This window comes from Convolutriloba macropyga, chromosome 3, assembly GCF_964194025.1.
Source record: "Convolutriloba macropyga chromosome 3, txConMacr16.3, whole genome shotgun sequence".
Classification (NCBI taxonomy): Eukaryota; Metazoa; Xenacoelomorpha; order Acoela; family Convolutidae; genus Convolutriloba; species Convolutriloba macropyga.
In genome coordinates, this window is record NC_134470.1 from 59,937,826 (window position 1) to 59,963,273 (window position 25,448).

The 25,448-nt window shown below is 35.7% G+C and overlaps 1 protein-coding gene across 5 annotated transcripts in view; it reads right to left on the reverse strand.

Annotated features, from left to right (window-relative positions):
• Positions 1-25,448, reverse strand: part of LOC142337179 (cytoglobin-like) — a 141,822-nt gene that overhangs the window by 58,330 nt on the left and 58,044 nt on the right. For all 5 annotated transcript variants that reach the window (XM_075386290.1, XM_075386288.1, XM_075386287.1 and 2 more), the window contains exon 3: positions 11,745-11,874. In XM_075386290.1, coding sequence (XP_075242405.1) covers positions 11,745-11,874 — 130 coding nt within the window. The remainder of the gene's footprint in view (positions 1-11,744; positions 11,875-25,448) is intronic.

The window sequence follows — 25,448 nt, forward strand, 5'->3', positions numbered from 1 at the left end:
AAATTGTGCCTGAACTCTCCAACGCCCACTTTGCAATGAACAATTTTTTTATTTCCCAGATTTGATAATGTTTTATATCCCAAATTTTGAATAAAACTCTGCGCTACTTGACAAGATTATCAAAATTTGCCCAAGTATTAAAGAAGGTTTGATCAAGAACAAAATATTAACCGTATCTTATTAGGGGGGAACCGAAATGGTCAACAAAGTTTCCAATTAAGTTGAAGTGTCTTCAATGAATTGTATACAACGAAAAAAAATAAAAAAAACTATTTTCAGCTGATGATCTGTTATGAAAAAATTTTTTCCTAGGAACAAATAATTGCTTCCAATCGACTTCCAACACAATGTCATGAGTGCTCAGAGAAAATTTCCAAAATCCTTAATCAAGTTTTTGAGATTTTACCCAAAATTTGCCAAAAAAATTGATTTTTTCGTAAAAAATCTACAATCAGCTGGTGTTCTGTTATGAAAAAATTTTTTCTTAGGAACAAATAATTGCTTCCAATCGACTTCCAACACAATGTCATGAGCGCTCAGAGAAAATTTCCAAAATCCGTAATCAAGTTTTTGAGATTTTACCAAAAATATGCAAAAAATTGACTTTTTTTCACAAAAAAATGTTCGAAAATTTCCCCAAAAATTATTATAATATTAGTTGGTCTGTAGTGAGTCATTTGATTGAAACCAAAGTATTTTAGTAGAAGGATTTAAGCGAGGATTAATTGGTATTTCAAAAATGGAATAACTCACATATTTTCTGTGGTTTTTGATATTTTTTTTCCAAAATAAGGAAAATTTATTGTTGTTCATTCTTCCTTCTTCAAAATTTTTTATATTAAAATGGTTTGTTTGAACCTCGCTCACAGTGAGCCGATTGACTCTAGTTATAAACAATTCTACTTTATTCCATAACCTGTCCGTTTAAGTTTTCTGTTTCGAAGATTTAAGGGTTTCTTGCATTCAGCCAAATTTGGTTAAAACTCTGTAGTTATAAAACCAAAAACAAGAAATTTAAATTTATCTGAGATCAAGTAAATCAGTTTTTCAGAAACTTGAACACAACACACATTAGATTTGGAAACTACTGAACCTTTTAGTTTCAATATATTGACAAATTCTTTATGAAATACTTCCAATATTAAAAACAATTACCCGCTCGCATGTGGAATTATTGCTTTTCACTTTGTATAAAAATCAAATTTTTTGACCCACAAAATCCAGTAGTGCATACAGTGTTGTACATAACTTTCTAATGTTTTTGCCAAAGAGTAGGAGATAACTGTGTTAACTGAAATTGTTCCAGTTTTAAGAAAGTTTTCTGTTAGTCTGAGTTTTCAAACAGCTCTCTCACACGGGTCGATGATTTTCTTTTCTTTGGAGCATTGATGGTCGCCGGGTTCTCTGTGTTCACCCGTGTAATTTCAATGGTGCTGGCTGTATCCTGATTTTCTTGGTTGTGTTGAGTTTTTATTGGAGTTTCGAAGTTAGTACCTGACAAGTTGCTCCAGAGACCACTGAAATTTTCTTGAGAGCTGCTAATGCAACTTTTCATATTTTCAAAGAGAGATGGGCTGGTTGCTGGGGATACAGCTGGACTCAATCGCTGGAGTAACTGCTGGTGTTGGTGCTGAGGGCGACTCAGGTGATCGAGGTAGCCCCCATAAGTCAGCAAGATCATCGCAAGCTTGGGTAACACCTAGTTGGTTCTCAAAGAATGGAACTGAATTACAGTTGTATTTGTACAAAATTTTCTTGACCGGAGCAGGTAAATTAACTATATCGTAAGCCACAAGAGGATCCTCCAGTTTCGAGGGAGGAATAATACCACCTGACGTGATGTACGATCCTTCGATCGAATCTGATGACGATTTATCAGGAAGTTGAGATAGAAAGTTTAGAAAGATTTTTGGAATCATGCAATAATGTTGGGTATTCCAAACATCCTTCTCATTGAATTTCTTCTGTTGTATGAGGACAATAAAATTTTCGTAAAAAGTTTGATACGCAATTGTCCCTTCCCAGGAGCCTTCGCTTTCACACAGAATATAATAAGACATTTCTAGATTTTTCAGTTTTGGTGAATTTTGTATTTTTGGGAAAATCAGAAATTGAAAGAAACAGTTCAAAGAATTCAAGAAATAAATGGAGCAGTTGGTTTACTGTTATTCAATCGCAAGAAAAAAAGTGAATGATTGGGCTACCAGAATTCGGTTCACAACTTAAAGAGTTGGAAGTTTGTACTCATGTGATTAACTTAGTAGGTAAACTGGAAAAACATAAAACTACAGAAGTTTTATTTTGTCTTAGTCGTGGTGGTCTTGGCATGAGTTTTATGACTGATAATAAAGTAAACACATGAAATTATTTTAATTAGAGCTATTAAATAAGAGTTTTGCTCCATGGTTTACTGTTCAAAACCTAAGGTTACAAGTGTCTTTCATTAAACATTAGCGCTGAATGGTGAAATGAACATACATGTAATCCGTCTGACCCTGTTTCATGACCTTAAGCGGACTGCTCTACGTACAATGTGTGTGAAAGAGCACATGTGGTTCTAAGACGCTAATCAGTACCATGAAACGATTATTCTCTTTAATATTCGCCCTTTACAAAACTCTTATCAGTTGAACCATTCTATTTTTAGCACCATGTAAAAATTGTCGAGTTTTACTTTCACCAGGGGAGACATTATACACTATTTCTTTAAGAAGAACAGTTGAACAAATTTCAAATTTCAACAAAATCAGAATGCCATTTACAGCTGAAATAGACTCCGAGTTTGAAGACGCTCATTTTGACGTTTCTAAGAAAGAAAAACGCTTGATTCGAGTCACGCTCAAAACATATGAAAGAACATGAACTTATATCTTTCTAAAATTATTCAAAAAGGGTGAACATGACTATGAACTTCAACAAAGAATAACCCTGACTTTGGAAGAGTTTGAAAAGTTGTCAAAGAAAACTCCAAAAATTCGAGCGGCTGCTCAAAACTCAAATGACATTGATTCAACAACTAAACCAACCCCGGCAAAACGACCAAAGTTAAAGCAAAAAGACGACGAACACGAATTATCGGATCAAGAGTAAATTGTAAAGAAAATGGTGGAAGCTATGTACGAGCGCTCACCTGCTTACTTTAAACAATTTCAAAAAAAATTTCAGGTTTTTCGTTTCAGAAGAAAAACCATCTTCAATGTTTGCCCGGAATTACGCTGTTTGCATGCATTTTGAAAACGGCTATTGTGAATTGTTACCCTCTAACCATTGTCATGTGTTGTTTGATGTGTCTGACGTTTCTACGGAAATATCAAAACGAAATAAGCTTTATGCAGTTCCTTGCTTGTACACAACCTTAAAAATTTTTTTTCAAACGGAGCCACAGTGGAGACAACTGGAGAGATTTTCGAAAAACTCAAACTAGCTGTGGAATACAATGGTTCAGCGCCGCCGACGAAAGGAGAAGCAACCAGCATTCAGAAGCGCTTACCAAATTTGAGCAGTGCCTTGAGCAAAAATTACCGGCCAAGTGGAATAGTTGTTCACAAATCGCTGGATAATGCTGAGAAAACATTGAATCAGCAATTACAAACTGACCGGATATCAACTGAAACTCTAAAGAGATTTGAAAACATTTTGTATGGTCCTCATTCTGGTGCTTTTTGCCAAATAATGGATATTTTTGTGAGTGGCAATGGAAAGTTAGATATTGACAGTGATGTTTTGTGTGTACGCTTAGTTTTTGAAGAAAAAATAAAGTTTTAAAAAAAATGTATTTCATCAAATCGTGTTAGTAGTGTTAGAGCATCATATGAAGCGCAAAACGTATCAATTCAACATCACTCATTTTTACAATTTTTTTTCCACCAAAAAGATAATGAGCAATATAAATACAAAATAAGCCACACAATATTGAGTTTGGTTTTTGAATTGACTGGTTTCATAGCAATTCAAATACAGTTTGTATATTACCAGCAGAGGAAACAAGTCTACTGTGCAAATGTTTATATGAAGTCAGATTTTGTCCCAAGGGATCCGCAAAAATAAAATCTCCATTCCTTCGACAGATAAGTATCCAATGTGTTCCAATTGATTGAGAAGTTGATACATTCACAATAATGAAACCGTTCTGAGATAAGTGCAGCGGAAAATTGTCAGCTGCAAACACACCATGAAATTTGTACTTCAAACGTTTACATCCTTGAACGAGGTTGTTTATTTCATCTTCATCCATCAATTTGTAAGAATATGATTGTTCGAAACTCTTCGTGCAAAGTCGATAAAGATTGTACTTGCTTTTTCCCCAATTATGAAAATTTCAATATTACTGGGCAACGCGGCTGAAAACATAAGTTCAATTGAAATTGAACAATTGGTAAGTTCAGGGTGAATAAAATCATGTGACGCCTGCTGAGTGCTGGTGAGATCAAACACCATAATAAAATGGTTAGGGTATTCAGACAAACTTAATCCATGTCCATTGTCAATATAGGCTAAATCTGACATTGTGTTGAAGTACAAGCGTTTTACGTCAGCTGTATTTATGGGGCTGTCTGCAACGGGGAGTCCATTTCGATAAATACATTTCTGCTCCAGATTATATTTACGAAAGTGAAATGGATTGAGTTGTTTGCTTCCTAAGAAAGCTTCATTTGTGTTAAGACAAATGGCAAGACGTCGAATAGACTCCCTGCTAAAAACATCTTCCTGTTTCCAACTTTGCAAACCAGTAGAAGCCAGAAATGTTTTTGTTATAGTTTCCAAGTAAGGATAGGACGCTGGGCTTGTTCGTAAAGTTTTTTCAATGGCAGAAACGACGTCGTCGTTCAATGTCATTTTTCTCACATACAAATTAGCTTCTATAATTTTCACTTTGTATGATTTTCCAGCATCGTCAGATATTACAACAAAATCATCTATAGATCTTCGAAAGGAAATTCGCAATGTGACTCCACTCAAAAGATGTCGATCACATGTAAAAAAATCTACTGCCACTCTTCCATAAAAAGTACATTCAGCAGATTGTCTATCCAAAGCTTTTCGTCTGTTAACTTCAGCTGTTGCTATCGTTCCAGGATTATCCTCGTACGAATAACCTTGGCAAGCCAACCAAGTAGCCTTTGCGTCTTTGTTGTGAGAAAATTCGGTTTCAATGAAACTTTTGTGAGCATAATTTCCATTTGCATTTGAAATTTTTAGTCCGTTGGCAGATACTGTACAGTCAGAAAAGAGTGAATGTAAAACATTATTACAAAAGTAAGGAGCGTCTGTTTTGGTTACATCTGCTGCAGCTCCAGCATCATATTTTAAATCAGCTTCAGAAGCCTGAACTATCTTGCATTTAATTTCCAGGAAAATTTTTAGCAGATCAATAAAATTATTTCTGTCTCCGGCAACCTCAAACTCAGGCATGGGTCTGTTAGGATTGTAAACTGGTCCTACTTTTTGACAAAAGCTCCCATCAAAAGTTACAAGAAGCGCTGGTTTTTCGAATAAATCCAAGGAACTATGTGTTGCCTATGTTGGTAACATATTACCGATCATTATTAACTTTGGCAAAGAAATCCGACCGACTTCTCTTTGGCTGTTTGTATTTTGAAATGACTACCTTTCTCTTTTTGCTACCTTTTCTCGCTTTTGAACCTGAACGTTTAGATCGTCTACGATTCATTCGTCTTTGTCTCATTCGCAGTGCCAATGAGCCTCCTGTTTGTTTTTTGACTGTATTTGATATCGTGTTTTTCAGCGCTTGTTTTGGAGATTTTTTTCACTGACAACGTCCATTAACTCTGGTACGCTCTGTAACAGAATTTCTATTCCAACTCGTTTTGCTGCTGGTAAAAAAATTTTCTGGCAATAGGTAGAGCGATTCTTCCGATACCACTTGATAAAGCTCCAAAGCCGCTACCTCTTTGCCTATAGTGCCCAGAAAAATAAGGCAATGCAGATGCTTGATTGGTGTAGTATGAATCCATTGCTTTTACTCAACAAATTTTTTAAACTGTAACGTCAAAATGACTTTTCCGGTCCCTGAAAAAGGGACTAATTGACCTGTTTCGGTGCGTAGTTCTATAGAAATTGACTGAATTGTATTTGAAAGAAGTTTTTTGTAGTCCAAATTCGAAAAAACTATTCTGTGTGTTGGTTCAAGCTCGCAGACGCTACCGTTTTTCAATCGTTGTTTTGAACCAATGACTCGTAATAAAGGTGCTTTCGCATCGCCCACGTATTGATACTCAACAATGTTTGTATAAATGAATATCAAATGTTTTCCGGCGCACAGATCAGCTGGAAAGTCACCCATAAAAGCCTTAGTATCATCTTTTTTCATCAGTTTATTTGCAATTGTGTCCATTTTATAACCAATGTGTGTTCCTCGTCCATCAGGAGTGCCCTTGAAACCAATAATGCTAGGAATTTCATCGCTTGAAACGTAATTCCCTCGTATTTTCCATAGACAATTTCAAATTTACCGGAACTTTTAATTTCTCTGAAAGAAAAATTTGGTAAACCAACAGTTCTTTTAATGGTAGCTAGCAACTGTGGCACAGTATCAAAAGTTCCTGGCATGAAAGCTAATTGCTCACCGTTGTATGGACGTGATATGACATTAGATCGAGAGCTATTCCGTTGGTGATCTTCTAAACCACTTAAACTGTAAGAAATTAGGACTCCGTTTGTGATGTGCTCTATTCTTGTTGGAAAAATAATTTCACTCAAAGCTAATCTCCAGTCTCCCGACAATTGTTTTTCATCATTGAAAAAATTCCTGAATGAAGCCAATGTGTTTTGATCGAAGATCTCCATCGAAGCGGAGGAGATTACATGTACCGTAAATTCATCTTCAAAACGTTTACTTGCCATTTTGCACAGGCGACTCTCGCAATAATTGGAGTTCGGGTTGATAGAATTTACCCTGAATAATATCCTTATCGGTATCGATAAGAGAATACGTTGGAGGATTCAATGTTGGGATAGACGAAATTTCAAAAACCTCGTCTGTAAATGACTGTTTGTAGCCCTTTCCAAACGTCTCCTCTTTTTTCAGTATTCGTACAAGATCACCGACAAAAAATTTTGGTTTTTGAGAAAATGTTGTATTCGCAATCAACGATACCAGTCGCGGAACGTCTTTTTTCGTGACCTTGTTTGGAGCAAGATTGATTGTTCGATTAACTCTAGAATTGATAGTTTTAACAAATGAATCCAGTTTATCTAGATATGAATAGGTCCACTTTTCTTCTAGGTATCTGTATATTATATTTTTGAGGGAACGTAAATTTCTTTCAGCAAAAGCAGACTCTTTCTCACTGAACGTACTGTATAAATGAATTCCGCGTTTATTGCAGAGGGCTTTGAAAGCACCGAGGAACTCTGTACCATCATCGACCCAAACTTTTTTAGGTTGCTTATGTTTGATCATCTTTTTGAAAGCCTCTGCAGTTTCTGTAGCATATTTTGTTTTTAGTGGTTCAACTCTGAGATATCTTGATAGACAGTCAACTGCAACAAGAAGGTATTTTACACCACTGTTGTACTTTGCAAGTTTATCAACAAATGCTAGATCTACGGACCAGATCTCATTTAGGTCGTTGACAATTACTTTAAGCCTTGGAAATCTGAGGCAACGTAAACGATATTTGGTGAATGATGGTTTCGTTTCCAGATACATTTTTAGTTTTTTCATTGATAATTTACTCAAATTTTGCAGTCGTTTTGCGTTTCCAAATGACGCAGGTCCTTTTAAATAGAGGTTATCAAGTTTCTTCACACCATCTAAAGAAAGCCCAGTCTCTTCTACTCGTGTCTTCGTCTGTCTTCTTTTTGCTCTCATTTACTTTTGGCTTTGCACTTTTTTCTTTTGTCTCAGATCTTCCTCTTGGTTGTTTTTGTTGCTGTTTCTTTTGTTTTCGAGTCGGTTGTTCTTCCTCTTCGTCGTTGTAAAACTCATCGAGAACTTTTTTTGCATGAGTATTGTAAACCAAGTGGGCTGCTATATCAAGTTCACTCAATATTTTGGAATACTTTTGCACGTCAATTTTTTTGGTAGGTTGTTGTAAATTGTACAAGAAATTTGTTACGTTCACTCCTTGAGGTTCATCTTCAATATGGAAAACATTATTCTCTTCACTAATAGAAACAGTATAGGAATCAAAATTTTTTTTCAGGATTATTACAGCTCTTTTTGTTTTATTTTCATCCATTAGTTTTAGCTCCAGCATTATTGAGTCAAAGGCTGAATCTTTCCGTTTTTTCACTACGGGTTCGATTTCACTGTCATCACTAACAAATAGTTCTGATTTTGCGTCATCTGGATCACTTGTTCCGTCACCGATACTCCTTGTTCTTGTGATACGTCTATCAGTGCTTGTGTCAGCATCTTTTTTTCCATTGCTCTGCTCAAAATTTGGATTAGATCTTTGTAGTACCGATAACTGAGTGGCTTTTTGTTGATATATTGGATTATCAAAAATTTCTTCCTTGGTTGGGTTTTTTGATATGAACATCTTCTTGGGGATCAAAACAAATTCTTCTGCATGCATTATTTGACTTTTAAGTAAAGATAGCACGAGAATGCTATTGCCTTGATAAGTTGTGATTTTTCGTCAAAATAAATCGCTTTCTCTTCAGACTTGTTTCCTTTGATAATAACTGCTGAAATGAGTCCTCTTGATTTTTTAGTAACTGTTTGTTGACTGGAACATTGCCATTGATTACATTGAGCAAACACCCGCACAGAAAACTTATAAAACTATTTGGTGCTTCTTTGAGGAACTTTCTGAAATTACTATCAGACAGCTCGAGCATTTGCTTTAGCATACATAACTCTTTCTCTCTCATCTGTTCAATTAGTTATGACCACTTTGGAGGAAGGTAGATAAAAAGTGGTTGGACCTGGTTGTACAATATTTGAACAATAACGCAAGGAGTCTGAAGTTTTTGGATCCAAGTCGATGAGTAAGGGTAATTTTGTTGCTAACTCGTAGCTTTCTTTTAAAAAACTTGTGTTGTTTAACTGTTTGCCAATATAGGCGATCTGCTGTATGTCTCTAGATGATTTGAACAAAATGATGTGGGTTGTGTTGAGATCAATTGTTCTTGACCATTTACTCTGTTGGAATAAGTTATGTTTAACGTAAATGACGCTAATATTTCTATGACGTCCAGCAGTTGCGAGTTAAGAAAACTCTTTGTCACTAAAAGTTTCCTCGCAAGAATCGTCAAAAACAAGCAGACAGTTTTCCAGCTGCGAAATGAACTCAAATTCAGAAAACTTTGTGAAAAAATGTTCAAGTTGCGCTCTATAGAGCTGAACTTTGGTTGCTCATGTTGATAAAACTAGTAAATAGTATTAAATTTTGGGTAAAAAGTGTTTCTCAGTAGCACTTGGAATATAAGCTCAGTTTTACCACAGCATGATGGCCCACAAACAGCCATGAACAATCTATCGCTTGTTGAAATTATCTTGTTCATAGCTTCGGATTAGGAAGCGCGTAGCCAACTGTGCATGAAAGCAATGAAAACCAAAATGTTGACTCTTCACAATCAAGATGGAAAAACACAAGTTTGGTCAAGGACACACCAATAAGAAACAGTATTATTAGGATTTGAGTAAAATACACTACTTCTGATCGTGGTAGTCTGGAGTTACAAAATTTCCATGAGCGTCTCTCTTGATTTTCTTCATTGAAAACTAAATCATTCAAACCTATTCCAGCAGGGGAATCTATCTGATCTTCTTTATCACTCATTTTAAAAGACGTTTTGATCAAAAATGAATTAAAACATCAGTTTTTTTTGTGTTAGCTCATTATTTTGTTAGTAACTCTCTCAACCATAAAAAATTCATATGTAGTATATCTAGAGTCTTTGTCTTCTTTCTTGTAAGTCACTTTGTAGTTCGATTGCATGCCACAATCCTTTGCGTAGTAGACAATTGACTCCACGTTTCTTTTGCTGACTACCTGCTTGATCTCATCAGGGAGACTTTCGTCGTCCAGGCTCACTTGAACTGGGGTTGGCGACTTGTGCATAGGTAAAGGGGTTAGTTTCAGTTTTTTCATTTTCTCTTGTGAAGACATGGTACATTTGAAAGTATTCAAGCATTGAAAGATATTTCTTCGGTGTCTCAATCTCCGATAAGTTGCAAATAATCTGTTGTTTCCTCAGAATGGATTGCCCACGTGATTCTACTTTATCTTCTCTGACCAAAGATAGATTTATTTGATTATCATTCGTTATGCAACTGCATACTGTCAAACTTGGAGATAAATTCACTTGAAGAACTGAAAGAGCTACCTTCTCCACTCGATGGCTCATTGGCGGGGAATGTTAGCCAATAGAAATACAACTGTGCTTTTCTTTTAGCGCAATGTCTTTTCTTTTGTTTCTCAGGCAAGTAAAGAGAGTGTAGAGCACAAGTAAAATTTTTAATTGGGGTAACAGTTTCCTCAACTTTAGGGCATGAAAGGGTATCCAAATCTATCACTTCTTTCTGTAAAAGTGTTTGCAGTGATTCAGTTTTCTCTTTCCCATTAGCATAAAACTTTTCTGAAGGAAATCGAAGTTTAATTGCAATAAAAATTTGAGATATAAACCAGTAAGGATAATTGCCACTATTCCACGACAAACCGTGTAAGAACCTACTAACCCACTGATGAGATTTTCGCTCACTAGCGGATAGTGAGTTGTAAGAAACTGGTGGAAGGAACAAGATTTTGTCTGTGTAGTTGTTTGAGCAAATCGATAACTCCTTAATTATAAAACCCGATTTCTTTTGACGAAAACCTTCAAAATCTAAGACAACAACTTCTGGCTTTAACATTCCAGCAAACTAAATAGGTTTCGTTTAAATGTTTTAACGAAGAGGCAAAATATTAATCCAGTCATGTGACCAATGTAGGCGTTTGTGATTGGACACGGTAAAACGTATGAATAACCAGGACCTTTCTGACTGTGTTCTGCAATAAAACCCGAGGCGTCATGAAGTATTGCATGTAATCGAAGGAATTTATATGACTTAAGGTATTTGTCTAGTGAAGAGTTGTCTATACCTATAAGACCACCATATGGTCTCAACTTGAGAACATTTTCAAGGTTGATGTCTGGGTCCAAATAAAGACATGCTGCCAAAAAATATGCAAACCGCTTACTGTATTCCGGATAGTCTAGTTTTATTTGATCATAAATGTCATGAATATTTTTCAAATCTACCGTTGCAATTGTTGTCATGCTGATTTGCAAATGATAAAATGAAATAATGAACTTAAGTTCGTTGCTTTTTCATATAAGAAAAAAATCAATTTAACAAAATTGTTTTTTTAGAAAGTTTTTGACTTTTTTTATGTAGACTATTTTAAAGAAAATAAAAGTCAACAAAAAATCATTTTTGAGTGCCCTTTCATAGCGCAAAATCCATTTCAGACCATTTTAGGATCGAATTTTACTTGGAAAAATTTTCGAAAAAAATTCAAAATTTTCATATGTTTCGACCCCTATACTACGGACCCCCCTTTCATATGTTCGGACCCCCCCTACAAGCACTAGGCAACTTACTATACTACTTATATATATATATATATATATATATATATATATATATATATACTGTGTTTATTTATTTTTTGCAGGTTCCTTTTTTTTCTGCATGAGTCAGGTCTTCAAAGCCTTATGCAGGATTTCTCATCTTGCAGTTGTCTTCAAAATAATTGAATCAGCTCATCTATAGTGAAAACATGTCTAACCTGATCAATCATGTTGATGACGTGTATGTTGTGAGCTCTGAGCAGGAGGTTGTTTCTGAATGCCTCGGGTGATGAGAGATCTCTGAACTGATGGAAGTACTGCTTCGACTCTGGGTACTTCTCGAACATGCTAAAATACGCTCAGATACAAGAAAATAAACAGAAACAAAAGCACTGAAAAGTGGTGTTTTTTTGTGAGAAATATGTATAAAAATTATGCAGTTATGAAATTTGTAGAGTGCAGTGAACGGAAAGCTTCTTACTTAATTTATGTGCTGAATAATACGCAGGTATTTTGGTTCAAAAAAATTCGAATGCTGTTGAATAGATTTTTTTGAGCTAATTCAAAAACCAGACTAAATTACTACAAATTTTTTAATCTTAAATATAGAATTTCTGGGATACTAAGCCAGTGTTGAATTGAAACTTACAAGCACTTGAGACTAATAAAACTCGCTCTTGAGTCCTTTCTCTCAGTTGTGTTTCCTCAAAGTTCTAGAAAAAATTTGGTAAAAGATCATTATGCAGAAATTAACTCTTTTGTAATAACATGGAAAGCATACAACACGAGGTGTTAAACCTTAATAATGATGAAACGCAGACAAAAAAGCTGTAATAAGTTTTCTTAAAAATATACCACCTAATAAAACTAAACTGTGTCTCAAGAATTAGACGTCAGAGATCCTTGAGATATATTAACGTCAGAGTTGTCAAAAAGTAAACGTTCATCGAACTTAAATTTCATTTAATATCAAATTTTTTTAAAAAAAATGATGCATTAATTGTTTAACAAGGTTGCAAAATAATTATTTTTTCGGAGAATTACAGAAAACTTCAACATTTTATTAGAAAACTAAGAGAAAACTGCATGAGCAGTCGGAAAATGAAATGAATTTTGCGAACTTACACACAAACAAACACACAAACAAACACACACACACACACACATACATACACACACAATTACACATACACCCGGAAACACATACAGACACAAACCCCCTACATATACACTACACTTTTTCTTCATTTATTATACAAAAAAGCCTTATGCAAAAAAAGTCACTAAAAGTTTCATTTTTATTCTTGGTTAATTCAGGGACAAAAAACCATCTGAGCAAATTCCTTAATTTTAATTTTCTGCTGATATTTTTTATGCCAAAACGTTGATCCCTAATTCTTCTGCTTTTACTATTAAAAAAGAAAAAATAACTTGTACCAATGGAGTTTTAGATACTGGAAGGATATTGACCCGTTTATGTTGTGCCAGAAATACCAAAAATACGGAAGATGCAACTTTTGTAACCAATAAATATGTTTCTTTTTAATGAATTTTTTTTTAAATTACTTGATTAATTGTTTAATTTAATTATTGTTTCACGTTCCATCAATTAAGTTTAGCGTCCCTTTCCTGTTAATTAATTTTATCAATTACTTTCTTCTTGTTTTCTGTCAACTGAAGCAATTTATTCAACTCCCCTTCTGAATAAGTGAGTCGAGAAGAATTAAATAATAAATAAGGTGACTTGAAAGAGAGCCGAAAACTTATAGATATTTTCAGTCAATAAATTGAAGTATATTTTGCAGCCAAGTAGATTGACTTATGAAATGAGACTACCAAACTCAAATTAAATCACAACCGAGTATTTGCGAAGTGAAATTTTTATATTTTCTAGTTAAGGAAATTAAAATTGAATTAATAAATATTTATTTTGAAAATATAGTAGGCCATGGCCATGCCTCAGTTGTTTATTGGACTTGATATGAAACTATCACAACCGAACATGAAACCAATTAACCCAATTAAGTACTTTTTTGGTAATCAGCTAACAATTTTGGCATCGTCTCTATTTAAATCAAGTCAGGTTTTGGCGTTTTCTAACTTCGGCTCTTTATAACGTCGGCTTTTTTTTGAACGTACTCGGGAAATAAAGTCACCTCTTATTGGGTGACATGTTATATAAGCTCGATTATTTAAGCACAATTCTGCAAGATTATAGCCCTATCTGTTCGAATCCCATACATCTCCCCATTTTTTAGGCAAGTTATAATGAATTGCTCAACCAATCTACGGCTTTATCGAAAAAAAATGTCGTCATAGCTTTGGAGTTGCGATTTTTGCAAATATTTTTAATTTAAAAACAGCGTATCCACCATTTTATGGAGATTGTTTAGTAATGTTTGTAGTATTTTGAGAGTTCTGTAATCAAAACCGCCTTGTACCCAAATTGGCGGAAAACTGCACAAAAGCGATAAAAATTGGAAGTATTTTTCATCAGCTTTAGTTGTTTCATTTTCAGCTATGATCATAACTCAACTCTACTTTACAGCCTCTGGCCGTCTTTGCACTTTTGAACGCACCTCCTTAATAACGCGCGCCTTCTCAACATGGCTTCAATCATTACTGATTTGACCGAGCACCCCAAACTTTAATCATAGACCAGCAAAAAAGTCAACTACATCTCTAAGTTTGTTGAAATTCCTGATTTATATTACTCTTCACGTTTATGTTCTGTATAGTTACTTAAACAGGCCCATTATATGAAAAAGTAGGAAAAGGGGTCTGTACATGGAACAAGGGGAATTATGATAAAAGAGAGGGTAGAACAAAGACTCGAGAGTATATTTGAATTGGAAATTGTCTCAACCCAACCCCCACCCCACCCCCCTGAATATAGATACGCATACAGTCTCGGCACTGCATCCGCCATGCTACTTCAAAACGACTAGAGGATCAAAGGATCTATGGATAAGAAAAGAGAGAGGTTTATAAATTGAGCTTTACATTTGTTCACCTTTGATCAAACTTTTTCTGTCTGATGTTCAGATCACTGCCTAATTTACTATTGGAACAATAATTTTATGGCATATTTTCTCCATTATTTTTGTTGAGAATAATTAGTTGCAGTGAAATAACTTTGAAACATTACAATGATTTGTTTTAAGTCTACAAACAGATTATAAAAATTTTTGCACCGTTTGCTATCGATCAATTTTGATTGTATACGTCGCCCAGGGTAAGGGAGGTCCTCGGCCAAAATTAGTTACGGCCAGACAACCAAAAACGCACCGTGGGCGGTTCATAAATGCAGGACGAGGACACTAATGAAGGTCTGCCCAAAATATGGTTGTGGCCAATTTTGAACAGCTAAAGTCTGATCAAGTCGATTTGTGTAGAAGCCAAAGTCTGATTATAAATAGCTTCAGTGAGCCAAGTTTGATTATAAATACAACGAGCCAATGTCCGATAATTAATGACCACGAAGTCCCATCTGATAAATGACCTACAACTCAATGCCCCAAAATGATATCTAAATGGTTTCTAAAATGCCCTTCAAATGTAATTCAATGTTCCATCATGATTACCCTATAACTGGTCAATGTTTTTGATTTTCACCTGTCAATTAGGGTCCATTTTTTAGTGCAATACTTGATCATACAGTGCTTTTAAAAGAGGCAACAACGCACCAAAATGCAACGAGAAAAAAGTCAGGGCTATTTTTGTACATGCAAAAAACATCCAAACATAGCGTGTAGAATACCGGAAGAAATGGTTACCTGATTCTGCTTGAAGTCACTGAGAACTTCTGGCGTTTACCGAAAACCACGAAGCAGTTCGAGATATTAAGTCAGTATTTCGAAGTGACTTCTGCAAAGTCACTTAACCATGCCGAAAGTGTGTAGTACCAAAAAGACGAAACGCACACGTTTTAAAGTGACAAAAATCAACGGAAGTCAGCTTCTGGCTAAGTAGCAACTTCTGGCACTTTAACTTCTGGTACTACAGAGTTTCTTCATTTTAAAATGTGCACGTGAGTATTTTAAGTGACTCCTAAGGGTTGTGCAATATAAACTCTAATTCATCCCCCGTAAGTGGGGGGAGGGTGGCTAGGTAGTTGCAAGGAGGTAGGTGGGTGATGTAGGCAAGGGTAGGTAGGCAAGGGAGAGGTGGGGCTACGTAGCCAAACATGCAGACAAAAAGAACTTTTCTGCGAAGCAAAGCGTAAAAGCAAGAGATCAAATGACAATAGAACGCAAATTTAATCACAACACGGCAAATTACAATTAAAAAATCGGATCTTTTCCGTTTGTGCCCCTAGCTTAGTGAGTGCATATTATTTTCACCGCCAGGCGCACGTGACATATTTTATAATGATTTACTATGTAATAGCACGTGCTCAGTTACTGGGGAGTGCATAACGTACTGGGGGGGGGGGGGGTGGCACAAACGGAAAAGATCCGGAGGGACTTATATATGATCAGAATACTCCTGTTAACTTTTCCACACGACTGGAAGAGTCAGCCAATATTACCTCCAAATCAAAAATCTCAAAGAGAAAAAGCTGCTGTTCACCTATTTCGGAAAAATACCTAATAGATCTATAGCGTTTTGAAAAAAAAAACAGACGTGGTAAGCAAAGGGGTGGTGGTTTGGGGGTTCAGAATGGTGGAGGTGGGCTACATAGGTAGAGGTATATAAGTGGAAGTGGGGTGGGTAGGGGGCGACTGTTACAGTTAGAAAATTTAATATAAAGATCACCTTAACTTGAACATTACCAGCAGTTCCTGGTCACTACGTACTATTAAGTAAGCTACTGTTAAAGACCATTGTTCGATAAAAGAAGACAAAATTCTAAAACAGATAGCATAGATCAAAAACAAAATCGAGAGTTCAAGTCATGAACAAAATTTATTCAGCTAAAAAACATAGTTGGTGGAATACTGGAAACAGCTTGAAAAGTCGTGCTATAAAATCTTTTCAGAAACTCATCTATTTGAGAAATATCAAAAAGAAATGCAAACTACTCAATATAAAGCTAAAGACAACCAAATTTTAGCTGAGAATGTGGGTCGTTTGTGGAAGGGGTAGGTTGGGGGGGGGGGGGTTGGTAGGAGGTGGAGGGGTAAGTAGTTGGTGTGGATGTAGTTAGTTGGTGAGGGTAGGTAGGTGTAGAGGGTAGATCGGGGAAGATTGGGGGAAGCTACGCAGGGGGTTATATGGGGGGTATTAAAGTAACATATTTTGACTCACGCCATTTTTAAAAGATTTCGTCAAAAAAGTTTGTACACTTGTAGTAAGAATTGAGGAGCAAACTGTTTTTAGTTGATTCAATGTTTCACGTTTTTCTGCAATCAGGATATTTTTGATTGTTTTTTTCACAAGACATAATGATGGTGGTGATCAGTGATGTCATATCAAAACGATGAATAATAGGTTTTTGCTTTTTTTTAATTCTCGTCATTTTGGAGTTTTTCGTGAAATTTTTTAAAATACATGCGAAGTAATAAAATTTTTGACAGACAACTTTCGGTAAAGAAGTTTTTGATAACCATGGTAAAGAGGGTTATAAAGTTGTTCAGAATGTTTGTATGATAGAGTCCAAAAATTTTTTGGTGGAAATTTGTCAATTTCTATTTGTTGTGATTAAGCTTTCGTAAATTTCACTGTTGCTGATCTATCTTTACTTAAAAAAGTATTGCAATTTTAAGTTCCGATCTGAATTAGTCACTATTTTGTCTCAAAACATTATCTTCTCTGCGGTCTGTTGTGAATACATGAGCTGATTTTTTAAAAAAAACATATCGTTGCAATGAAAATTATTTGCTCCTTTAAATTTACTCAAATTTTTTCACTTTTGTCCACAGTGGCTCTTAACAACATGCCAATTAGTTATAAATAAGAGAAAACCTAATTTGTAAACAATCGAATAAAAGGCCTTCGCATTACTAATTTTCGGTAAAGAAAACCCATTGCAAACTAGTTTTTTATCGATAAGAGGGCTCTTTAGAGAATTTGATTTCCAAAATAGTTTCTGAAGTAATTATTTCAAAAAATTTAAGAAATTTAGAAAATTAATTTAGGCTGATTGATATTTTTGTCAACTGTTGTCCAAAAGACCTAAATATTTTCGTTTTGCGCAAAAAGGGTACATTTGGCATGGTAATGACTGGAATGGGTCCATTAGGCGCGACCATGCATTATCCCGCCTCCTTGTATTGTTCAATCCTGTTCTTTTCCGACATTTATGAAACTTTATTAAACATTCATTAAATGGTTTAAAGCGTTCATTAATCTTTTCTAACACAACTTTGGTAACGCCATTTACGCAGTACCATTTCCCGTCTGAAACGGGGGGGGGGGGAAGATTGTTATACAAAACAGTGTCGCAATTGTCCAAAATAGCACATTCTGCGTGATCAAACTGAAGTTGTTTTGAGTAAACATTGGAGAAATGTAAGATTTTGTTTAGTCTAATTTCAGATAAACCGCTACCTTTTAACTGAGCAATACTGGAGGCAACTTGTTCACAACCAGACAACAGTTCAGGCTAGACATTTTTAATGACCCTACTTTTAGTTTAATGAGCCGACTAAAAATTAGTTTAATGCTGATGACGTCACGTCTTGTGAGAACAATTTGACCTTGTAAGGTATAGCAGTTTTGGATCATGTTTTTGCTTTTCAACGTGGAAAAATATCAAATATCGGTAAAAAATAAAGTGAATTTTTCAATTGTTCTTATTGCTGGAAAACAGCGAAATGATCAACAAGGAGATTCCATATCGTGCCTTTGCAGATTAAGTGTTCGGCCTTCAATTTCTGCTTATATTTCATTTGTTTAAAAGGTCTTCAATACATCAGAAATATTGTTTAGGAACAGTTGTGGTTCATTTCTGCAATTGTTCTTTGCAGGTTAATATATGAAAATCAAACTTACGCAAAGAAAAAATCGATTGTTTGTTGAAACCAAGCCAAACGTTGATTAGAAGTTCTTTAAACTCTAAGGAAGCCTGCACACCTTGAACTGTGATTGAGATGTGATGATAGGAAAGATGATCATTGCTTCCTAAACTAGGTCCACTTCGTAACGTGCGTCTGATTACTCAATTTTTCTGCATTTGGATGCCCGATTAGGTCCCTGAAGGTTATCTCTGTGACGGCAATCGTTCAGAACTTGTCAACCAATTTGCCGTTTAAGTGAATTTTCAGCTTTAAACAAAGTGGCCAGACTCCAACAACAATCCGTTTCTACATCACAAGTATGCAATTTTAATCTCTCCGTGCTTAGTTTGCGTCAGGAAACTTGGACTGATTATTGAAGTCTCTTTTTGATTATGTACTGTAGAGGAAGAGAAATGTCTACTTGTTTAACTGACAAAAAACCGTGATCCGGTTAGAAAAAATCGTGCCTTGTTTGCTTTGATTGTCGCAGTTGTTCACTACACTCAATACATGTTGTATTGATCCTCTCTTGCGATTGCATAAACATCTCAACCATTTGTTGTAGTTTTAGCAGTTGTATATCTCAGTTGCACTTAAAAAGAATAGATGCTACTGACCTACTGACCGAAGAAAAACAAGAACTCTCCCATGATTCTGTGCATGGCGCAGAGACGTTCCATATTCAAATAACGGCAGACAACGAATCATGTGGTAGACGCCGGACACGGAAATATTCTCACAAAACTCGATTAGGAGGGGTCCCTAGGAGATCATTTTTGGCTCCGATATCGGAACTGTCTTTTAAACTGCCAAAAACTCTTCCACATATATGGCTCCGATTTGTTCCTTCATACAGTGTGATTTTCACGTTTTACAGATTGTGAAAAACAACAATTTCTAGAATGAATGCAACTGTTTTTAAAAGTGAATATATACTTAGAAGATAAAAACAAAATGAAAGCCTTGTTGGTCTGCCATAAGTTCGCAGAAAACTAAGAACAACTACAACATTATGCCAAATGAAAAAAAAAATAAAGGGAAGATTTGATTTTATGTGGATGATGACTGTCACAATGAATTCTATTCTCAGTCAGATACTATATGGTAGTGCAACATAAGCGGACATTTTTTTTTTCGAAAACATTATGAACTGAGGTGGTTGTACATGCACGAATTTTTAATAAAAACCTAATACGTCCCATGGCCAAAAACCCAAACTAAATGAAAAGAAGCATATTCTAAATGGAAAACGGAGAACTTTTTTGTTTTAGAACGATGCTTCGCTATTTTTGCCAATATTTTGCAGTTTTGAGGCCAAGAGTGATAGCGGGACTGTTGAGGCCTCAAAATTTAAAAAGTTTAGTTCCTGGCAAATGTTGCTTCATAGTAACAAGACAATTCTTGGACCAAAGTTAAAAATTTTCACCAAATTATCCAACAAGACCAATTATAAGACGTGACGCCGTAGCTACTATTGAGGATAGTGCTCAAAAATTTAAAGAAGATAACTGAAAAAGACCCGAAGAGAACTCAAAGGCGACTAAAAAGGTCAATTTTTTGATTATGCTACTTACCTCCTTTACCAATATAATTTTTTGTCATTACTAGAAGAAGACTCCAACAGACTCCAACAATCCGTTTCTACATCACAAATATGCATTTTTGATCTCTCCATGCTTAGTTTGCGTCAGGAAACTTGGACTGATTATTAAAGTCTCTTTTTGATTATGTACTGTAGAGGAAGAAAATTGTCTACTTGTTTAACTGACAAAAAACCGTGATCCGGTTAGAAAAAATTGTTCCTTGTTTGCTTTAATTTTCGCAGTTGTTCACTACACTCAGTACATGTTGTATTGATCCTCTCTTGCGATTGCATAAACATCTCAACCATTTGTTGTAGTTTTAGGTGTTGTGTATCTCAGTTGCACTTAAAACGAATCTATGCTACTGACCTACTGACCGAAGAAAAACAAGAACTCTCCCATGATTCTTTGCATGGCGCAGAGTCGTTCCATATTTAAATAACGGCAGACAACGCATCATGTGGTAGACGCCGGACACGGAAATATTCTCACAAAACTCGATTAGGAGGGGTTCCTAGGAGATCATTTTTGGCTCCGATATCGGAACTGTCTTTTAAACTGCCAAAAATTCTCTCACATATGGCTCCGATTTGTTCCTTCATACAGTGTGATTTTCACTCTTTACAGATTGTGAAAAACAACAATTTCTAGAATGAATGCAACTGTTTTTAAAAGTGAATATATACTTAGAAGATAAAAAACAAAATGAAAGCATTGTTGGTCTGCCATAAGTTCGCAGAAAACTAAGAACAACTACAACATTATGCCAAATGAAAAAAAAATAAAGGGAAGATTTGATTTTATGTGGATGATGGCTGTCACAATGAATTCTATTCTCAGTCAGATACTATATGGTAGTGCAACATAAGCGGACATTTTTTTTCGAAAACATTATGAGCTGAGGTGGTTGTACATGCACGAATTTTTAATAAAAACCTAATACATCCCATGGCCAAAAACCCAAACTAAATGAAAAGAAGCATATTCCAAATGGAAAACGGAGAACTTTTTTGTTTTAGAACGATGCTTTGCTATTTTTGCCAATATTTTGCAGTTTTGAGGCCAAGAGTGATAGCGGGACTGTTGAGGCCTCAAAATTTAAAAAGTTTAGTTCCTGGCAAATGTTGCTTCATAGTAACAAGACAATTCTTGGACCAAAGTTTAAAATTTTCACCAAATTATCCAACAAGACCAATTATAAGACGTGACGCCGTAGATACTATTGAGGATAGTGCTCAAAAATTTAAAGAAGATAACTGAAAAAGACCCCAAGAGAACTCAAAGGCGATTAAAAAGGTCAATTTTTTTTGGTTATGCTACTTACCTCCTTTACCAATATAATTTTTTGTCATTACTAGAAGAAAATTCTTTACACAGAAACCAAAATCCGCTGTGCCAAATGAAAATGAAAACAATTAATAATTTGGATTGGATTCACGTTAGACCTAGTGCTAAATCAACTATAGTTTAACAAATGGAAATGGTGCACATCGTATTATTCTATATATATATATATATATATATATATATATAAAATAAATGCACAATTACAATAATTGAGTCAGAATTGGTTCAAAATCGATTAGTAATCAACTGAAAAACATTTTCTGTAGTTCTTGGTTTTTTTGAGTTGTTACAGGCAAGCTGAGTTGCTCTTAGCATTGTTTGAAAAGCTACAGATTAAAAGTTTTAAACGAATTGCAAAAAAAATCAAATTAATGTATCTACTTTCTGCATTTTTGGTGGATAGGAGCTAGATTCCGTAGAATTGTTTCAATTAATCGATGGCTTTCAAACAGTTTCTTCCGTGTAGTAATATTTGACTACAATCAGAAATTTTTACTAAGAAATAAGAAAAATTGTTCCCTGTCTTTCCCTATTTTTTCTTCGTTTTTCTGAATAAACAGATGAGCAAATGAACAGAAATTTGCTAATGCTCATTTTGTTTTTGGTCTATGCTAAAAAATAGCGTCGAGTGTCTTAAAATGTTACTACAATTTGAGAAGGTTACCACAATTTGCTAAATGGGCGGCAATTGATTGAAAGTTTATCAGTCAATGTTTTTTTCAAATTGGCAAAATTTTGTATTCCATTTGTGGAGGCAGAGATCTTTCAACTGATATCACATGTGTTGGTTTATGATGCCCTAAAGTAAATCAAAGAAGCAAGTAAAGTAGGGCTAGCATTTATTTCTAGCAATTTTCTGTTTGTCGAGATCGTTGTTTAGGCCAGACGTAACAGACCCTAAGCCAGAACATTGGTCAGACCCCCTTAAATGTGCAGAAACATCCAATAAACATTGTAATATATTCGTTTCTTCTTTCTGAACGATAAATGAAAATTAGTTGAAAAACCGTCTACTTAAAGACCCATGTAAGTTTTAGAAATTAGTTGGATGAAGTAGTCTTATCATCTATAAGTAGATGTTGGTTACCAATGATTGGCTATGACTTTGAAAAACAGCACGCCTAAAATTTATAGGGGACCGTATTTTTTTGGCTGGACATCCAGGCCTTCAATGTGGGTATTGGACAGACCAAAATGACCGAAATGTGGGTATTGGCTAGACCAAACAGACCAAAATAAGGGTATTGGCTAGAATAAATAGACCGAAATGTGGGGCATTGGCCAGACCAAAAAGTCCGAAATGCGGGTATTGGCTAGACCAAACAGACCGAAATAGGGGCATTGGCTAGACCAGACCGAAATAGGGGCACTGGCCAGACAAAGGATACCAAAATGTGGTTATTGGCCAGACCGCGACCTAAGTCGGTGTGACCAATACCTGTCTTGAGTCGCGGACTTCATCCTGGGCAACAACGTCTCATTTGCATCCCAATGAGTTTCAACAAGCTCAGACAAAAATTTGATGAAATTGCCGTACTAATTGTTATCATCTGATAAATTGCGTCATAATTTTTTTGGTATTTTACGTTGATGATTTTTCCGACATGTTGAATACATTTCAATTGTTCCGTACATTCAACTTTCGGACGTGGCTCAACCAAATGATTATCCTCCATCTTGGCAGAAAGACATCCACTGATCAAGCTTAGTTAATGCATTGGTGTTGCCTTTTTTCTTCCGCGCAATTGCGTAAGGTTTCTGCATTAAGTGGATTTATGTTCAGCTTAAAGACAGATATGGTTTGCTACTGTGTGGTTGGTATCAACTTACGACGCCTTTCAGCTTTCAGTTTCTAGCTGATCGTTTATTGTACTGAACTTTCGAACAGCTCCCAAAGAGATTTTCCTGGCAGTGAATTGCAGGAAGTTGCTTCCTTCTTTTTGAAAATACATTAACAATTTTTAACTTCTGACGACAGTTGGGAGCAATTCTCTAGATTTTTGCCTTGACTTACGCGCAAAATTTTATCCATTTCTTCAAAATAATTTTTTTTTCTATTGAAAAGATGAATTCAGTTTACAACTCAGCGCTCTGAAAGGGCTCACAAGTTTAAAAAGTGCGCCTTTAATGCGTACATAATACGATTGAGATTTGTGGTACGTAGGTCCTTGGTCGCACGGCTGCTTTTAGGTTTAATTTCATTGGTACAATCTTCTGTCCCGAATGACATGATTTACTCAGTACCAGGTCCAACATTGCGCACACCCAGGAAAGGGCTCTCTGGCAGAGGGCTGGAAATCGTTTTCATTGTCTCTAACAGGCAGAAAGAGAACATTTCGAATGTGATAACTTCGTTAAAAGCGCATAAATAGCTATTATTTTTTTTTGGAAAATTAAAATTTTTTTGGTAAGTTTGTCATCTATGTTTTATTTTTCTAGGCACGCTGTGAAGTAGGTTGAACGACCTCGTTGCGTGTCCTTTCCTAACTTGATTTTTAATATACTTTGCTGATTGTGATATTCTATTGTAAATTTCGTTGTTTTGATTTAATTTTTGTTGTGAGGGTTGTGAATTGGGGGAATATTACACTTAAAAGATCAGTGTTTCACAATATCAGTGCTACACTGCACCAGTGAATTTTTTAACCACTTCACTGCAGTGCTTTCATTGAAACGAGAAAACCGTTAAAACTTATCTTCATGTTAACAACTTTTCACCTTTTAAACTAATCGTTCCAGCTATGTGTTTATTATATCTTTGAACGGATACATGTGCGTAATAAACTCTTGACCTTGAACGAAACAGACTTGCATAACTGAAGGTTAAAAGAGCATCGCGCAGCATTGTAAGCATCATTTAAACACTCGAGTGAGCATTCTAATTAGTATTTCCGACACGGCTTTCACTTTTTGCTTAACATGTGATTCAATATGCGCGCATCTGGTGTAAAAAATTTTAGTCAGACCATGAAGTCTAGCATTCAAATCTTCAAAGTCGGAAGGCAGACGAAAATTTTGCGGTACGAAAAAGTGAAAGGGAACAGACTCCACAGAAAAAAAAATTGCCAGAATAACTGGAGTGTTAGTGTAATTTTGTGCTTGTCAAAGAGTATGACAGTTGAAAGTTTTTCTGGATCTTTTCGCCCCCTCAGTGCGTTATGCACCCCCAACATAGCACGTGTCATTACACCGAAAATCATTATGTAGAAAAGGTAGAAACATGGCACGTGCGTATGGGGTTTTCAAATAATATGCACCCAATAAGCTGGGGGGGGGAATCGGAAAAGATATCCAGTTTATTGATGATCGTCAATATTGATTCCCTTTTCAGCCATATGCCCGCCACAATAATGCCTTACAAATTTGGGACAATCTTTACATACGAACAAGTCATCTCACTTCATATGGCATCGATTTGATGAATAATTTTTGTATAAACTTGATCAACTTAAACAGCTATTAGCTAATACTTTTTCCAAACATGTAAATTAATAATATAACCGAAATGCTAAAGTTTACATGCCTTCAGAATAATCAGGAATATATATACCCGGGTCGAATGTCCTCCCTAAAATCCTCCAATTTTGATGTAAGAGTGGGGGGTAATTTGTCTATGGGGGGTAAATTGATGTAAGAGTGTGGTGGTAATTTGTTCACAGGGGGTACAATGATGTAAGAATTGGGCTGCAATGGGCGGACTTTTGAGGAAATTACCCCCTGACTGAAATTGCCATGTAAGAGTGGGCTGCAATGGGCTGCAATGGGAGGACTTTTCAGGAATTACCCCCACTAACTGAAATTGCCATGTAAGAGTGGGCTGCAATGGGCTGCAATGGGAGGAATTTTCAGGAATTACCCCCTGGCTGAAATTGCCATGTAGGAGTGGGCTGCAATGGGCTGCAATGGGAGGACTTTTCAGGAATTACCCCCCTGACTGAAATTGCCATGTAAGAGTGGGCTGCAATGGGCTGCCAAGGGAGATAAAATGGTGTAAGAGTGAGGGGGTAATTTGTTCAGAGGGGTAAAATGATGTAAGAGTTGGGCTGCCAAG